This window comes from Ammospiza nelsoni, chromosome 1 (assembly GCF_027579445.1).
Source record: "Ammospiza nelsoni isolate bAmmNel1 chromosome 1, bAmmNel1.pri, whole genome shotgun sequence".
NCBI classification, from domain to species: Eukaryota; Metazoa; Chordata; class Aves; order Passeriformes; family Passerellidae; genus Ammospiza; species Ammospiza nelsoni.
The window spans coordinates 25,641,976-25,660,872 of NC_080633.1; the positions used below are offsets into that span (position 1 = coordinate 25,641,976).

Sequence of the window (18,897 nt, forward strand, 5' to 3'; positions counted from 1 at the left end):
GTGATCACAGCGCTTCAGGAGGGCAGTAAAAACTTGCAAGGATCATGTGGATGCTTGTTGCTCTTTTCTGGAATTTGGCTTAATGAAAACAAAGTTGAGAAAAGTGCTTGTTTTGTTTTGGTGTTTCGTTTTGGTTTTTTTTGCTTTTTAATTATCTCAATCCCAGCTTGCATTATCTTCCAGAAATTGCAGTATTGGATCCAGCTGGAAATGACTGCAGTATTATTTTGCCATAGCACTAAAGCATTTTGTCTGGAAGTCCAGCTATTTAGTTTATATGTCCCTCTTGAAGCCTAATGCTCAAGAGCTCTTCATTAGAAACATCAATGGTATTAAATGGAAATGGATCTTGCATGATGATATAAAAAAATCGGACAAGTAATGCAGTATCCAGTTGGTATAACATTTCCATTGTAATGCATTTCCTGTAACTGTGAATTCCTTAACATAGAGGAGGGTAACTAAAATAACACAATATATTTATTTTACTACTTAGATCTTTAATGAACTTCAGCAAAATAGTTTCAACAGAGTGTTTTAAAAGCTCTGTTACCTTGTGCACACTGACCTGGGTCCTGCAAACAATTACACTTGGGCACAGGCTTGCTGACTGCCAATGGCCAGCTTGTGTGTGTAAAGTGAAACATACGTGTGTGTACATGTAGAGATCAATGTCTTACTCTAGTTGGGAAAATCTGAAACATTTTAATCAAAGGGTAGATTTTGCAGCAAGACTACAACATCAAGCAGATAAAGCCTTTTATCTGCTCTGCCACTGACTAAAGGCTCATTGAATAGGAAACTGCCAGGTGTGCCATGTGAACCTGGCCACAGTTGCCATCCCCCAGCGGGTTGGTGAGGCTCATGCCGTGTTGCTTCACTGTGCACAGCCCTGCTGATTGCAGTAGGAGCTCTCCTCAAAGGAGGTGCCTCAGTTTTGGGCCAGGGCGAGAACCAATCCCACAGTGCCAGTGTCTGAATTCATTCTCGCTGGTTTGTCCTGCAGCTGGCCACGTCTGAATTCATTCTCACTGGTTTGTCCTGCAATGCCAGTGTCTGAATTAATTCTCACTGGTTTGTCCTGCAGTGCCAGTGTCTGAATTCACTCTCGCTGGTTTGTCCTGCAGCTGGCCATGTCTGAATTCATTCTCGCTGGTTTGTCCTGCAGCTGGCCATGTTCTGAATTCATTCTCGCTGGTTTGTCCTGCAGCTGGCCGTGCCACACAACGATGAGTGGACGCGCTTTGCCCGGACCTTGGTGGAGATCCGCGCCAACCGAGCCGACAGCGAGGAGGAGGGGGCGGTGGAGCTCTCGGCATAGAGGGAGAGGAGCAGCGCCCGCCAGAGCTGCAGCTTCCCCCCACGGGTGCGCCAGTGCTCGGTGTCACATCAGTCCTGCTGTGGCTTTTGATGCCAGTGTACATGCCAGTATTGCTCAAAGCATTCCATGTTAATCACACTGCTTTACACAAGGCTGAAAATATCCAGAGCATTTTCATACTTTATATTTCTGTCTGAAAAGTAAGAAAGAAAAGACAAATCAACCCTTTATGGGTTTAGTTGTTGCCTTTTAACTACTTAGTAGCTGTATTTAATAGCTAGGAACCCCTGGTTAAACTTGTGCTCACATTGCCCTTCTGGCATAGTCCTATTAAATCCATATGAAGCCAGATATGATTATGTGCAGATGTGGTGTGCTTCACTGTATGGGACTGGGCCAAAGACTTTAGATGTGGTGTATCACATGGTGACTTACATTATGAATGGATGTACTATATGAAAGTTGCTGCTCCTTATTTATTGCGGTGTGCTGCATGGAACATATTTATTTGAAAGCATTAAAATAAACGATCCTAAAGCATGTGCATAATGAGAGAACTGCATTGTCTGTGTGCTGCTGTAGAGGTTACATTAAAGTCCACGTAACAATTACAGTACATCAGTTGTGCTTAAGATGTAAGATCTATACAGGTTGGCTTGAGTGGATGGAATGAGTTCCCTTTCCTTTTTTTTTTAAGATGCCTATTATTTCTAGGCACTTTAACTATATTTCAGATACAGTTGGTCACTGATACTTGTCATGCAAGTTAACACTAATAGTCTGACAGAGGGTTGTGGTTCCCAAGTATGACACCAGTATTGCCAATAAAATGTATTGGGCCTGTTCTGTTGCAGTGTGGTTGATCTTTCTTTGCCAGCATGTTCATTACCAGTCACTGGTGAGGCACTAGGTAAATGTGACTGCCCTGATGCACAGAAAACTCATGTAGCTCCTCTGTAAATAGATAGATAATCCCTTCACTATTGGAACTGCCCAGTAATGGACCTGCGTGGATCAGACCCTGATACTAATTTTCCATGGGCAAGCACTAAGCTTTGCATGTCAGCTTCTGGGCTAATCTGTATTTTCCCTCCATGCTTACCTGCACACACATCACACGCAGAGCAGCAGCATGCTGCCATATGTGCTGAAAGAAAAGGAGCAGGAGAGATAAGGCCTCCTTAGACTGTCTTGAGAGACAGGCTGGGACAGGGGACAGAGGAACAAGCTCCTTTATGACAATCTCTTGTGGCTTGAGCAAAGAAATGGAGTGCAGTCTGGTCTCCATTGAGTGCTGTGGCCCAGATGGATGTTGGTGGTGAGGATGTTTGACACATCCATATCAAAACACTCTGCTGAGCCAGAGGACAGCTCTGACATCTGGGTTTAGCAGTGGTTCACATTTAGGGGCATGGAGGTAAACCGTTTTAGCAAGAAACCCTGCAAGTTTGACAAGAAAGATCTTGTACGTTAGGTTTCTCATCTTGTTGCCACATCTCATCTTTGGGCAGTCATGTTGAGGAATGAACACATCTGATCATGTTTGGGGCTATGGCCCAAGCACTGGGAAGTCTGCACTGCTAAAGCCAGAGTAGGCTGACAAAATGAATCCTTTGGAAAAGCTGCATTTCCCTTGTCTTCTTGATGGTTAGAGGCACCTCCCTGTGAGAGTGCATGGGCTACTTTCATCTTCATGGTGGAACCTGCAACTATCTCCCAGAGCCCATGGAAGTGTCCTGCCACTGGGCTGTGGGGACCATCTTCTCCCAGAAGGCCTAGTACACAGCAGAGATTTATCAGTCATTTTCGGGTGGGACCCTGAGGTTGGAGCCATGTGTTAGAGAACTTTTTGTTCCTGCTGCTCCCCTGGGTGCTTTGGGAATTGTCCTGAAGAACCAGTGTAGCACTTGCAGCAATTCTGTAGCTTAAAGGTGAATGCTAACAAACAGCCAGGTGAAATGACTGTAGAGGAGCAGTTTAGATATCATCTCTGGGTTTTTTTCCCCAGTTTTGCCCTGTTTTCTTTTCAGAAACCATAAGTGTTGTCTGTGTACATGGATGAGGCAGATGTGGTGCAGAGTGGAAGAGGGGGAGGCACTCTTGGTTCTCAGTGGGTCACCAGACCAGGAACGTGCACAGGTGGATGGATACACAGCAAAGTACTGCCCTCGTGGGAGGCACAGGTGGGAGCCCACCACCCTTCCACCCTGTGGAGTAGCTGCACATTGCAAAGTGTGAGGGCATCACCTGAGAGTGCCTCTGGTGTTCCAGGAAGGACATGCAGCCGATGTTGTCTCCCACTCATCATAATCAGTGCAGTGGGAACAGGTGGCAAATTTGCTGCTACTTTTTCCATATTACCGTTCAGCTTTTGGAACCTAAGGGGGGCTCTGCATGTTCATGTCCAAGTTCTCCCTCCTTTATAGCATTAATAGCTTCTGAAAAGGTTTTAAGAGCAGCCTCGTAGGACCTTCAACAATTGCTGCTGTGTGCAAATCAGTATGACCAAAGTCCATTTTTGAAGTTTTTCTTTCCTTTTTTTTTCTGTGGTGTGTGGGGTTCAACAGTACACAGAGGGAACAAGGGAAAGATCTGATTTTCCACAGAAATCACCAGGTTTGTAGATTCAGAGCAATAACGTGAAAGAACCATTTCACGCAGCTGAAGCAGATGGAAAAGCACCCAAGAACAAGAAGCATTTACTTCCCTTCTGCTGCTCATGATTATCCTGCAGTGAAGTTTCTGACCTGCCCTTGTTGCTGCCCTTCCAGGAATCTCCCACAGTTCTTGTTTGTTTGATTTTCCTGCTGCTAAACAAATAGCTGCATTTCACTGGCTTTCTAAAACAGCCCATATGACAAAATGTTACTCAGAATCTGCCCAGTAGGGAAATAAATACAAACTTATCCTTTAATTTCACCAAAAAAGAAATAATTTTCTCCTGTCTCTTTTGCCTACAAACATCCAGAGAATAGAAGGAAGAACATAAAGAACATAATGTCCTATGCTCTAGCACTGCCAGGATGCTGCCATGACTGCTCTGGGTATGGAATGGGTCAGAAGACAGCCTGGCTTTTTTAGGACCATTGCAAGTGAGCTTTCTGTGAAGGACTAACTGTGTGCTCAGACTGAGCTGGAGAGCACATCTGAACCACAGAGGTGAGAAAAAAAAACCCCAAGTACAGCAGAAGTAGGCAAGTGGCAAGAAGAGGCTAAATTGAGGTTTAGCATGGAGGACAGGACTGTGAGGTACATGTGGAAGGGACAACTCTCCTATACTGGTTGAAGGAAAGTCCAGAGACCCCCTTGACTTGAGTGTAAAGGATCAGAGCTATGCCAGCACAGGCAAGAGGCACAGGAATGTGGTCAGGGATGTGGGGTTTGTTCTGAAAAAAGCTGTGAAAGGACATGGGGATATATTAGAGGTGGCACTGGGGGTGGGAGCTGGGGGCATTAGCTGAAAGGTGAAGCAGGACTCTTCACCTTTATGACATGTACTTTGGTCAAGACACCCCGTGTAACAGAGAAAGAAGGCAATAGCCAGGGTACACTGAAAGAACATGTGCACAGCACTGGCCGACCTGGAATTTGACCAGGACACACAAAGCTCAGCATGGGGCTGGAATATCAGGTCCATTGTGTAAATAACAGCATTTGGACCAAGTGGATCTTTGAAAGGTGGAAGTGAAACAGGCTACCTCTGAAGTCTGGGAACACCACAAATATCTCCATGGAAAGGCTGTCAGAGCAAGTCTTTGCTGCTGAGAGTAGACTCCACAGCATTACCTGCAGCTTATTACTTCAAAGAGAAAAAGCAGGCAGGACAAATGGCACTGGGATGCAATGATTCAAGAGCTGCAGCTTTTTCCACAGGGTACTCAGCAAATAGTCCATAAGTAATTTTTCAAGATGGAAGGTGTTTCCTCCTGAGTCCCAAAACCAATGCCCCAAACATTTGCTACTTCTGAAAACATCAGAGCCCCTACCACGCCCTGGAATATCATCATCTTACACTACAAATGACAGCCTGCATCTCTAGGGCTATGGACACAAGAAACAATTAGGAATAGGTTCTTTTACACAAGACAGGTGGGAAAAGCTCCAAAGAGTTTTAGCAAATGTAGATAAAAAGTATGCACAGCAGAAGACTGGAAACCCCTCACAGAGCAAAACAGCATCCCACATGGAATGGGATGGTCTCCATTGGCCAGTGACAAAGGACACTCTCCTAAGGCAGGACTCAGTGCCCAAGGGTGCTATAGAGCAGCCACCTGTCCTTGGCAAGCTTACAGGACCGGTTCTCCTTCAAAGTCATAAGCAAAGAAAGTTCTGAAGTAACACCACCATGTCTGGTACACAGTGTCTGCACAGCCTGGGGTGTGAGGAAGGCCAGGCAATGTAACCTACAGCAGCTAGAATGAATCTTGCAAGCAATAGTACTGCTTCCTGGTGTGATGAGGAACAGGGCAAGGAGAAGTTAAAATTATTACTACACTCGAAATGTCATCTCTCTGAAGGGCAGCAGACACTTTGATGACATCCCCAGGTTCAGCACTGGGCGAGGCTGCCCAGTCTCACAGCCTGAGTTATCTGCTGCCCACCATGCAGAAAGCAAAATCACCACATGGCACGTGGCATTAAAGAAACCACTTCATCTCAGGCTGCTTCTGTGTTATTTGATGTATTTGAAGGTCTCTGGAGACATTTCAAATACAAACATCTTGAAATTTGTATATTCTCAACCATTAAATAATTCACAAATTATCACGATCTCCGGAAATTGCCTTCTAGCTTATGCAAAAACCAGCAAATATTTAAACAAAAACAGTCTGAGTTTCACAGCAGTGTTTAAACAGCAAAGCTGGAGGATTCCTGATTGTCCTTGTGCCACTGGAGAGGATCTCAGCAGCAGGCAGTGTGACATGTATGCACACCCAGAGGCTAAGCCAAGGTCATTCCAAGCAGGCTGTCCCCTCCTAAGATGATGCAGAGCCGCTTGTCAGGTTTTGTATTTTTAGCAGGTTTAGAAAAACCTGCCCAATTTATTTTTGAAGCCTGTGGTATGTCTGCTTACAAAAGCATCCCTGCAAAGTGTCAATATTAAGTCAGCTTAAACCCAACCCATTCCCCAGGGACCAGGCAGAAGAGCATCTCCTGGCTTCTGCTGGACTGAGAAACACAAACACGGGGTACCTGCTTCAGGGACACTCCTTCCCCACTCAGTCTGACAGCTAACATCACCAGTATTTGGCCATTTCTTTTTTCTAGAAGCGCTGTCACAGGGAGTTAGCTGGAGTGCAGGAAGCAAGTGAGGTTACTTTTTATGCATTTGCATAACTCACCCAGAAACCAAGAGAGGACAAACATTGTCCTCAGGGCATTTTGTTTGTTTGCAAGGCAATCTGGCAATTCCTTGGCCTCCAAGCTTTTCAGAGCAGGAATGCATCCTTTTGTGTCTGGAGGAAGCCGACTGTGGGCACAGATCTTCCCCAAGAGCTCTGGGCAGAGCTGCAGCACGATTTGGAATGTTTTGAACTCTGCTTCGCGTTAACAGAGCAGCCACTGGCTCGTCAACATTTCTGCATCTATCTCTGCTGTCTACTGACCCTGAAGAGGTGGGCAGAAGGAGAGAACAATCCTCCAGGAAAGTTAATGGCAAAGGGAAAGGCCACCATGGGTGGGGGTGTCAGTCCAGCCCTACTCAAAGGTGAAGGCTGTGGCCTTCTGAGATGGATCTGCCATAGGAGAACTGTGCCTGAGCTTTGTTCCTGGGATGGGAACTCTGCCCTTCATCCCAGGAAAAAGAAAAAGTCATAAATATACTGCCAGGCCTGGGAAGGAGAGGGCACCAGGAGCTAGAGAAACTGGTTTTGTGGAACCCAAGCAACAAATGGTCTTTAACACAGGAGCCAAGAAGTTGTGCAAGCCCTACAATAACCCAGCTCCAATTCCTCTTTGTGCCTGGCTGCAAAGCCCTGGCAGCACTGGGGTTCAGTGTCAGGCAGCAGAGGAACATGCTCTGGTGGGTGCAGCCTGGGTGTCCCTCTCCAGAATGAGCCAGGAGGAAGCAGCTGCCAACCAAGCCCATCCAGTGGCCAGGCATTTCCTCTCCTGGATCAGGGAGAAGGTGCAGCTCTGCACTCAGACATCTTCCCAGAGCTGCTGACTTTCCACAGAAACCCCTGATAGGGTATATCAGGTAAATACGAGGGATGAAGTATAAAAGCAGCTCTTAAACAGCCTAAAATCTCATGTGTGAAGCACAGGCAGTGCCCAGTGAGAATGTTTTACTTCTGTGACATGCTTTAACCAAAAATCCTGATGGTTAATTTTGAAGGGTTATTACAAGGGAGAGCTTTTTTCCCCCTATTTTTGAAATGGAGGAGCTGTTGTTTGGGGCGACTCGGATACACAGGGCTGGGAGGAAGCAGCTGCTGTCTGTCAGAGCCCAGTGGTTTAGCCAGACTCCAAGATGCAGCTGCAGGTAAATATCATCTGCTCCCCTCACCTTCACACACAAGTGCTGCTACTCATACCCCTGAGCTCCATTTCACCAGTAACTTCAAAATACAAATTAGTCCAAGAGAATAATTTGCATGATGACCCAAACACAAATACAAAATCAGAGTGATTTCCACTTCAGTATGCCCACAAATTACAGCACAGTGTGATACTGCACAGCAAAGTCATTCTTCTGCAGAGACACTGCATCTGTGCATTCCCTCAGTTTACAGCCAAGGTTGAAGGCACCCACCCCTCACCCCTCCCACTCCAAGAGACAAGCAAAGCCAAATTCCTCATCTTAGAGGTTATCACGGAAGACACCCAACAGGACCTTCAAGTGACTAGGTGATCAGGCTCTTCATAACCACAACCTTCCCCCAACAGTAAAGATCAAAATATCAAAGCATCAATCCTCGTTTCTGACTGAGGAAAAAGTTTCTCATTTCTCTTTCTTTCCTGAGTGACATCTCCACCAACAGATGTCTTTTCTGGGCAGGAGCATTGTAGTAATTTGTTCTCAAGCTGCAGGTGTTTTCATAGCCTACAAATGCAAACATTAGCTTCATCTTAACCTGACTTTATCACTGAAGCTGAACAAGACATTCAATGTACGGCACTATTTCCATAACAGAATACCATGTGTGCATCTGTTTGAAAGGTTTATTTCTATCTTCATAAATACAGAATTTTCTAAACACTGTGCAAGGCACCAAAAATTAAGTAAAATCTTTTATTTTAGACTATTTTAATCTCTTTTGACTCAATGAAGTAAATAAGAATCTGAAACCACCTATTTGCCAATTACAAGCCAGCAGTTAAGGCAGGTACCATTGATACAGTGCATGAATTTTCTATTGCAGTTATTTAAACAAGCAGCGTTTTACTATAGAAGTGCATATACAAACTGAATTCCAAACACCAGCAACCCAAGATAGGCACCCAGTTATGAAATTTCCTTGTATGTGTAGTAGAATGCCAAAAGTTCTGCCATAAAGTGCAAAGACTATGGACAATAACACTTTCTTTTGAGCATTTTGATACCAGTAACATAATACAACGGCTAAACATTTATAAACATGGTTTCCATTACAAAAACATGTTCCACATAAAAGCTCCATAATACAATCCAGAAACAGAACTTGTGCGTGGTTTCCAAAGCTGAAGCTCTACTGGCAGACCTAGGTACCGGGTATGTCTTTGCTGACCTCTACAGACACGCAGCAAGTTTCAAACCAATTTACACGCACAGTTCAAATCACTCTGCTTTGAGCACCGTGATATCTACTGAGTTTTCCATTTGAGTGACAATGTGTAACATCTGTTCTGGCAATCTGCAACTGAGCATTGCCTGTAAAATGATCTGGTTCACAGCTCTCACCCAGCCCTCCCCAATAAACAGAACCCAAAATTAGTGTCTTCCCAACACAAGCACATGTCAGATGTGGACAAATACATTCATGGTCCCAAACTTAAAACAACTGGTAGGAATTTCACAGTGATCTGGTTACGGAAGCACAAAGACAAATGATTCCATTTAAGATGAAAATTACCTTAAAACTCAAATGAAGCTAATCTTTTATATGATGAGAAGCTAAAGGAACAAAGTATTAACCAATTAGAAAAGTGGCTCTTTCCCAACTAATAACAAAAACCCTACAGCAATAAACTTAGGGTCCTACTGCTGCAGCGGCCTTTGAGGTAGGTGGCGATGGCTTAAATCGAGGTAGGTAAAGTCCAAACTTGTTTTCAATCCCTGCAAAAGTGGCAACTGCCAATTTATAACCACCAACATGATCAGGGTTAGGAGCAGGGAGCGTGATCCTAGATTTAGGAACTGTCTCTGATCCAGCTGGTTTTCTGCAAAATAATAAAAAGAATAAATTAACTTCCATAGAGTAAAATCAGTATTCATTAAAATCTCCATAAATTTAATGAGACATCTGAGTGTATTTCCCTGTAAGTAACTAAAATGCTGCAATGTAAGGAGAAATGCCCTGTTTTAGAACCTTCCAGAACAGTTAGGCGCCTTCATGTTGATTGAGTACAGTCAAATCCAGGTAAAATTTGCAGTGCATTAATCAAAACTGCTGTGAGGTGGCAGGGGTTCTTTGCTACAGCACACAACTAATCCAGGAACATAGCAGAGTTTAAGTAATTTTTGTGGTGGCTTTCAAACCACTGTCCCCAAAGATCTACAGAATCTGCAGCTGCTCTGGGATCAAGTTAAACAGCTACATGTACATCCACCTGTATTGTCAACAAAGACAGGAGGCACAGCTGAAATGACAACAAATTTGTTTTGACCTTGGTAACAACTATATATTTTTTTGGATGTCAAATGCCTGTCTAATCAGGGCCACAGCTCCTCCACCAAACAATGAGGACTGAAGCAGAGTGTATCCTGACCTTGCAGGAATCACATTTCTCCTGCATTTACATCCCCAGCCCATTATTTAGCCTCCCACTGTCTCTGTTTACACTAATATAGGTCCCCTGTTTGAAACTGTGATATAAAATATGGTAATATCTTGCTATGAAACAGCTACTGGAATATCATCCCAACCTCCACCAGTAAAATGTAGTTGAAATAATATTTACAAAGCCTTTACAACATGTCCTAGCAAGCTGCTGCCTCTGATACTCCAAGGAGGACCAAGACCCAACAGAACCAAGGGTAACTTCAGGATCCCTGGTATGTTCAGACATCACATACTTACACTCCTCCAAAGTCCACATAAAACCATCTCTGCAGGAGCTCGTAAGTCACCAGAGTTACACCAAACTGAGGAGAAGATCGAAACACGCGAGCTTGAAAGAAAAGAAGAGAGTTCCTCAGAGACAAATGCCACAATCAGAAATCACTTGAAAATCAAAGCTCTTTTACACACCTCCTGCTCCTTTCCAGAGAGCCTTTGGGCCTTCTTCCCGCAGGATCTTGACAAAACAGTCCACAACACCGCTGTAGGTGGTCTGTCCTGCTCGGGCTGCCACCTGGAGCCTTGTTTTGATCACGTCTGCAGGGGTGACCAGAGAGGCTGCAGGCATACCTGAACAACATAAAAGTCATCAGGTGAGTACCACTGCCTTGGCACATGTACTACACACCTAGTTTATCCAGAGGGAAGCAGGTCTTTCCTCCTTACATCAGGAGAATCCAGCCACATTTGATTTAAGCAGAACCTGGGAAGGAGAAGCAACAAGAGGTTGCTGTTGTAGAGCTTCTACCAGAGGAACAACCATATCGTGTGCTTCCTGCCAAGCTGGGAGGCACAGATTGGAGTTTCCAGTGCTAATCAGAAACTTGCATAGTTAATAAGCACAAAGCTTTTGGAGGGAAGGTTGATATTTCCCTTTCCTTTTCATTCCTCTCTGTGGTTCCTGGCATCCTGGTGTACACGGTGCTGTACACAGGCAGAAACACAGACACACAGACACCCCTCACACAGCAATCTCACCAAGAACCAGGTACTGCCATGCATGCTCAGCATCACTTGAGAGCTAAGGCTTACAAAAAGGGTCATTCTTCTCATTAGGAATGGCAGACTGCTCAGCTGCAAAGCCACAGCTGACATCCTCAGCACAATATGTGGAGGAATATTTAAATTTACCCTGGCAGATAATCAACTAAAAGTAAAAAATACCAAATTACCAATGGGTGGTATTTCTAAAATCATTCCTATCCAAACTTGGGGCATGTTTAGAATTGGGGGGAAAAAAAGACAAAAAAAGGCAAAGAAAAGCACCAAGACTGTACCCAGAAGACACTGTCTCTTATGGTTTTATTAATTTTCCATTCTGCATCTCTTCCAAACCAACTTGGTTAGATGTAGATGCATAAATTTCCTTTCCTTTTTTTTCCCCAGCTCAATAATTCTGTAACAAATTTTATCCAAACCAGTATGGTCTGGCCTCAAGCTCCAGAGCACCCTTCCTGCAGACTGCTCCAAGAGATCAAATCATGTGAATATCACCAAAAGATTTCCTCCTCCTCTCCTTGTCCCCCCAAAATAACTCATACACCGAGCATGCATTCAGTGCAAGCATGGGCTGTCTGGCAGGTAAGCATTAAAACCTGGTCTACGTTTCTGAACTCCAAAAACACTGAAATTCCTCTCTGCTTAGCTTTACCCACACCAAGGTATTGCTTGAGTCTTCAATTTAAAGTTGGACTTTTGTCCTTCAAAAGCCAACCAGTGTTTTCATGAAAACCAAAGAACTTACTCAGAAACAGTTCTGCTTACTACACATTGACTTCCATCTCCTTATCACTCACTCCATATTATTGACGATATTTTGCACTTGAGATACTTAAAATCCTTTCTTTAGGAACTATGTGTACAGGACAAAAGCATTTACAGACAAATCGAAGTTACAGATTGCTGCCAAGAGAAGCTTACAATCAGAATGTGACAAATAGCCCAGCAGGAGCTGACAAGAATCAAAAGGAGCTTGGGCAAGAGAAGGAACTTTAAGGAGGCAGTAACTAACAAGAGTAAATTAAAGAGAGATCCTGCAGATGATATTAGAATAATCTCAGAATGATTCTACAGCACAACAGGTTGAGACATCTGAAAACCAGAAGCAGATCAAGGTAGATGACACACGTGTTGCTGTGATCCCAGCCACAATGGAGAGGAAGATGATGTAACAGTACAAGCAACACCCACTGGCAAAGGAGACAGATGCACATCTGAGTATGGCTAGCTGGAATATCCCAGCAGCATGGGCTGTGTGTGGGAAGGGGGAGTTTCCCACCTGCAGCCAGAGCCCAGGCACACATCTGAAGTCTGATGACCAGGTGAGATCCCTGGCTGGAGAAGAAACATTACCCAGAGACTGAAGCCAGCTTTTCAGAACTGGTGGGTGTTTTGTTCTGTATTTCCCTTGAGGTTCTTTTGGCAAAACAGTGGACACATGCACCCCCATCACTCTTTACATGCACACACAATAAAACAAATTTCTTGGGTTTATAAACAGTATGATGAACGTTGTATCTCTAACACTGTAATTTGCCCATGAGACTTAACCTAGGATGGGATTCACAGGAAGCACTGGATAAAATTCACATTATAACTAGATTGGTGAGCCATATCAGCAACAATAAAGACTGCTTCTGTGCCTGAACTTCAAAGGGACGGTTATCTCAGTCTGCAATCACCTGACAATGGCTAGAAAGAGAAAAATAGGAAAACCTAAGAAATTACTTTGCTTAAAAATGCCATCTTATGTTTCAAGTCTGTAAATACGATCTAAAGTTCAAAAATTGTTTTGTTCCCTTAAAATGGGTAAGAAATAAGCTGGCTGTAAAAGCTCCTGTTGGAGGGTTTGGAGCCTGGCTTTGGAATGGGGTGGGGTAGGGGAGAGGACAAGGGGATTTTGAGCAGCAGTCACTGGAACACAGCTGGCTTTGCTAGTGCCAGCTCAATTCCTTTGGGCTGTGAGCTGCTGAATAGGGATCAATATGCTTCAACATGACAAACCAACCAAGCTTAGCTGCTCTCCAAGACCAGATACTGGCCATAAAAGGGCCTTGCTCTCAAATAGACACAGCCCTGTGTATAATTTTGACCAGGAAGTTTTCTCAGAGAGGACAAAGCTTAAAATTAAATGAGAAAACATTGCTAAACCACCTGTCTGTACTGGATTCACACCATTCCATCATTTTTCTCAGCTGGTAGGTCACAGCAGTCTGCCAGAGGCCATGCTGGAGAAGGAAGCTGCTGGACAGACCAAGCAGCCCCCAATAATCAGATACCAGCTGATCTGAGCCCCCCTGCTTGCTACACACTCCTCTATAGGTCCTGCTGCACAAATTTGCAAGCCTGTTTGTTTCCTAGGTGGGAAACCGTGGAACTCTCAAGCTGCCCCCTCCAGCAGACAGCTACCAAGTGGTGGCCCCCTGTGGGTGTAGAAGCTGTGGAGGGAGCAGCCATGCAGCAGACAAGGGCAAGCTCAGGCTTACAGAGCCTCTGTCTTCTCCCTTAGGCTCTGGCACACTCAAGCTAAATTCATCTGTGAGAAGCTAAGCATGTTTGGGCTCTTCTGTCTCTATGCAGCAGACTAAAACAACCAAGTGCTCAAGACCACACTCCACATCTCTATTATATCTGGGTATATCACAGGAATTAGCAACCTGTGGCACTGCAGCAAATGTTCTCAAGATCTTCTGCTTTGTTTAATATTTAAAAAAATGATAAAGGTAAAATCCTCAGGAAGCCAGGTAACTTCAATGGGATACTGAGGGTAGCAAATACTGTCATCATTTTGTCACCTGTTGTATCATTGTGTTTGGAGAGCTGTACTTCCAGTGTGGCTTCTGGACTACATATACCAAAATTCAAGATTCACTCAATCATAAGGAATTTTATTAATGCCATGGTTGTGTTTATAAATAATTACAGCAAAACATTACCTGACAGCAAGACACAGCCAAAACCAGCACAGAAACTTCACAAGGAATGATGATAAATTATTTAAGAAAAAAAACCAGCAAAAAACTTTATTATCCCTTTCTTTTGCTTTCTGAAGGTTATGATTATACCAGGAACTTACAGTATCTTCAACTCACTCTACAGCACAGTAACTTTGTTGTTTTTGTAATAAGGCTGCAAAACACAGTATTGCTGCATACAGTCCTTTTGAGCATTTTTTGTTATTGTTGTCACTGCCATAACTACTGTGCTGCCAGAGCAATATAGAGCCATGAAAAAAGAAATCTGGGCACTTACCAGCTATTGATCCAGCCAAGAGCAGATTTCCAGGGCTAACCCTCCCATCTTCATTTGTAAATGAAGCTTTCAGATGAGCGTAACAGGGGAAGTAAATGGCAGAGAAGGGGATGTCACGCAAAAAACAAGCCTTAGCACCCTGTTTGAAAAAGAGAACAGGTTTTGAGAATGAGCAAATTTACCTTGATGAACCATGAATATCAGAGAACAGAGCAACTTTGTATTTTTTCAGTTTGCTGCAAAGGGCTTACAGAAAAAGCAGTTTCTCCCTCAAAATTTTGAGAGATTCATGTGTTTCATCCTGCTGAGGAGTGTCTCTGTGTTTTTTCTTGGTTCAGTAATTTCTGTCATTGTATGTATCTTATCCACTTCTTCTCCCTCACTCTGAGGTACTGTAAATGGAGACAATACCAAGTGTTTGAGTAAACTCTAAAAACACCTTTGGAGGGCTTTAAGTAGTTGACCTTGTAGCCATGAACCTGTAGTGAGAGTTTAAAAACTGTTTGAAACAGAGCCCCAGGATAGGTCTGCCACCTCTCACTCCCACTTTAGATTAATACTCCATGGGAAACAGTGCCCAGTCCATACCTCTATACAGGCACTATAATTGATAATGCAACATATATTGAGGGAATAGGGGAATTAACAGCAAGTCTTTTTGCAGAAAAGTAACTGCATTACATACTTGTGAATTTTTAAGTACAAGTTATCTGGGATACAGTTTGTTTCAATAACTTTCATCTCTTAAATTTGCCTTGCTATCAATTTGTGGAAGTAGCACAACCAGCCAATAAAGTTACCAGCAATACAGCTGGTTTAAAATCCAAGAGGGAAGCAAACAGGAAAGGAAATTTTTGGGGCAGAAGCAAGCAATCAAATGTTTTTCAAGCAGGGGGGAAAGCAAAAAAGGCCACTAGGGAATGCCAACCAAAATAAAATACCAAATAGTATTCATGGCCCAACAGCAAAAGGGATTTGTAGTCTGCCTTTCCTCAGAATGGAGATCCACAGGAGAGCAGAGCCTGCCAGGACTATGACCAGGAGGAAAGCACAAACAAGAGGTGGCTTGGGAAAATGGGTAAAATCTTTCAAGCTTGAGAAAGAAATGGTTCATGGATGAGCCTAAGCCTCTTCTCTTTGAAGCAAGGGTGGAGACCTGGTGAAACTGCTTGAGGTTCATCCACAAACCCTCGGGGGGTGCCCTTGTTACTGCACTTCTCTTGTTCACAGGTCTAGGAGCACATGGCTCAGTGCCAGACATTTCACAGAGGACATGTTAATATCCACATAATTTAATTACATCTAATGATATGCCTGGACACATCTGTAAGCTTAGCTTGTATTATAATACCAGTTAAAATATAGCACTTATCCAAGTTAGATAGTGGTTATCAAAGACAAAAGAGCTGCAAGGTGTCAGAAAAGCCATGAAGATGCCTTTCCAGGAGGCAAGGCAGGCGAAGGCAGCAGGATGTGTGACAAGATAACCAAGTCCTGAAAGCTACTTCTCAGGGGACTCTAATAAGTGCAGTTTGCAGTCAGAGACTGCTTCTGAAAAAATAAGGATTTATGTTAAAAAGCCATTAGATGTTGTAGTCAGACTTTCTGTGTGTCACAGGCTCAGCTACTGAACACAGGGAGCACAACAGGTTCTGCTCCAGCCTCCAGTGCTTCCCACCACACTTTCTCGGCTTATTTCTTGATGTTTCAGACTAAGCACTGACCACTTCCCCTGACACTCCCTTTGGAGGTTAATGACTCCTGCAGTTCAGACCCTCTGGCTTCTCACTCAGCTAGATGTCTGATTTACGCTGCCCATCGCTGGTTCTTGTTGAGCCTTTATAGAGACACTCAGAAAATGCCACAAAGGAACTCCAAAAGCACTGGGTTGGTCCTGCTCTGCCCCTTATGCCGTACCTTGAGGACACAGAGAAGGTGAATGTTCTATACTCAACAGGGACCAGGATTCTGGACTCTCTAGCCCAACAGAAGCTTGTTGAACAATCTACCTTTAATCTTCACATAGACAAGACCAGGGTTTTACCAACTTCTGCATGAAAAACCCCAACATTTTAAGGATCAAATGTCTGCACAGTATTTACTTCATAGAAAAATTATGAGACTCACTACTGAAACATTCACAGACTGACATGGTTTCTTCAAAGATTTATTTTTAGAGCATGCATTTCCTTGGAGCAAATCTCCTCACTGCCTTTGCCCTCAGGGCACATTACTTTTATTTTCTTTGCAATGTCATTAAACACTGCACACATTTTTTTTCCTCTGCATTTTTCGCATACCCTGAAGTATACTGATATAGAAAGTCCAAATGCAAGCAACTCTCAGTTCAACCTGAGCTGCTAATATTCCTCCCCCTTCATTAACAGGCTCTTTTTCACAGGGCAGAAGTGGCATATTGTTAATATCTCTAATAATATACATTCAGGTATGCAGAGAGGGAAGGATGTCCATCAACTTAGCTGGCTCAGTGTAAACAAAACCTGGATCAAAACTTGGATCCACTTTAATAATAACCAGGCTTGGCTCTGGTCCAGCATTGCAACAGTCTAAAGTTTCCCCCCATCGTTCCGTTTAAAGTCTGGGAAAGCATGTTTAAAAGCAGGCCCCATTTAACTTCAAGTTAATCATCCGCAACCAGCCTAGGCCAATTAGGAAGGCTTAGAGAGATTGGCCACAGTATCTTGAAAAGCAAAAGAAACATTTATTTTACTTCTCGCACCTTTTTGATGTGGACAACGTGCTGAAAGCCAAAGGGAGTTTTAATCAATCCCCAGAAAGCAGCAAGGAGCATCCACCCGAGTTTATTCTGGCGGCCAAGGTGCGGACCTGCCAGGCATGAAATTGTTGGGAGCTCCTACACACCGGGACGTGCGCCTTCCTCGCACAACAGCCACTTGGCTCCCATCTTCAATCTCTTTAATAACCTTAAAGCTCCTAATCTCGGATAGTATCTCACTGAATAAACCAACGGAGGAAAAAAAACCCTGATTGTCAAAGATTTGGATAAATAAACCCAAGTCGGTGCTGGGGCAGGTTCTTTAACATGCTAATTCCTGCTTATACCAGCTCTACCTGCAAATAAGGCTCTAAACAAACTATTTCTACTACAAGGGGAGGGTAATTATACTGACAAAGGCACCTCTGTGTCGGGTTGGGCAGAAGGAGCCGGCAGGTCTGGGAGACGCAGGCTTAGCCTAGTCTCCTGCAGTGAATGCACATTGTCTAGTGCAGGGGGAAAAATGCCAGACTGGGGGAACCCAGCAGCATTCAAGACAACAGTGGTGCACCTTGTCTGCGAGAGTTATTTAATGCTTCTGGCACCTGTACTTACAGCCACCCCCTCTTTTTCTCTTTTACAGGTTTAGAATTTATTTGGCATGTATAATTGTTATTTTGATCCTATAGCTACAAACAATAGGCAGCATGTCATTTTTTGATCATTTTGCATTCTTCTTGGGTTTTACTACAGATTTAACCCTTTGGAATCGGAGCCCTAACAGCACCTAACAGGTTTTGTAGCAGTCAGTCAAATATTACTGGTATTTGCTTTCAGGGGCTGCATTTTTCCCCCACTGTAAAATGGCATTGCCTTAAAAGCTACTATAGGTTTTCATTCACATATATTTATACCAACCAAACTATGAAATTCATGTAGAACATCACATTAGAGGAATAAAATGTCGATTTCAAATGCTCTACCAGCAATTTGAATTCACTTTGCAGGAAAAAAAAATATAGCAGTTTTAGTTGGAAGGGCGTTTTTTGGGTTAATTTGAAAGGAAATTTCTGAAAAGCAGGTTCTTACATATGAGAACAGTCACAAATAGGCATGGTGGATGCAAAATGTAACTCAAAACTTTTACTACAGTCTTCATATGTTTATCATCCTGCTGTAAACCCTCAGCTTCAGAACATGAAATAGCTCAGCTGTTATCAAAGGAACCAGGTGAGAGCTTGGTATACATCCTGTCACTTGAGATTACACTTTCCAGGTCAACACACCAGAAGCTTGTTTATGAAGCATTTGGGGGGAAAGGAGAGGAAGGGGAAAAAGAGACTTTTGGAAGCTTTTCTGACTAGTTTTGAAAATGAAAACTGTGTTGGCAGTATCAGCCAAAGCACAAATTTGAGCTAAATACCTTGTAGCAATTATAAAAATAAACATTACCACAACCAATGTACCTTTTCCTTGAAGACTCATTTACCACTCTATTATTTACTGTCTTCCTGGGATACAGAATAACTTTGTTGTGCAAAATTATGAAGTGGCACTGTCTGTTATGCTGTAAAGCTTTATTCAGAATGATTATGTATAAGAGGAGT

General features: G+C 43.5%; 2 protein-coding genes across 13 annotated transcripts in view; one reads left to right on the plus strand and one right to left on the minus strand.

Annotated features, from left to right (window-relative positions):
- The window catches only part of DYNC1I1 (dynein cytoplasmic 1 intermediate chain 1), a 186,548-nt gene extending 184,377 nt beyond the window's left edge, over positions 1–2,171 (plus strand). For all 9 annotated transcript variants that reach the window (XM_059482963.1, XM_059482994.1, XM_059482986.1 and 6 more), the window contains one exon: positions 1,211–2,171. In XM_059482963.1, coding sequence (XP_059338946.1) covers positions 1,211–1,321 — 111 coding nt within the window. In that variant the 3' untranslated portion in view covers positions 1,322–2,171. The remainder of the gene's footprint in view (positions 1–1,210) is intronic.
- Positions 2,172–8,471: 6,300 nt separating this feature from the next.
- Positions 8,472–18,897, minus strand: part of SLC25A13 (solute carrier family 25 member 13) — a 98,905-nt gene continuing 88,479 nt past the window's right edge. For all 4 annotated transcript variants that reach the window (XM_059481044.1, XM_059481051.1, XM_059481059.1 and 1 more), the window contains exons 15-18: positions 14,554–14,692; positions 10,714–10,872; positions 10,543–10,633; positions 8,472–9,682 (exon numbers count right to left, since the gene is read on the minus strand). In XM_059481044.1, the coding sequence (XP_059337027.1) occupies positions 9,493–9,682; positions 10,543–10,633; positions 10,714–10,872; positions 14,554–14,692 (579 nt within the window). In that variant the 3' untranslated portion in view covers positions 8,472–9,492. The remainder of the gene's footprint in view (positions 9,683–10,542; positions 10,634–10,713; positions 10,873–14,553; positions 14,693–18,897) is intronic.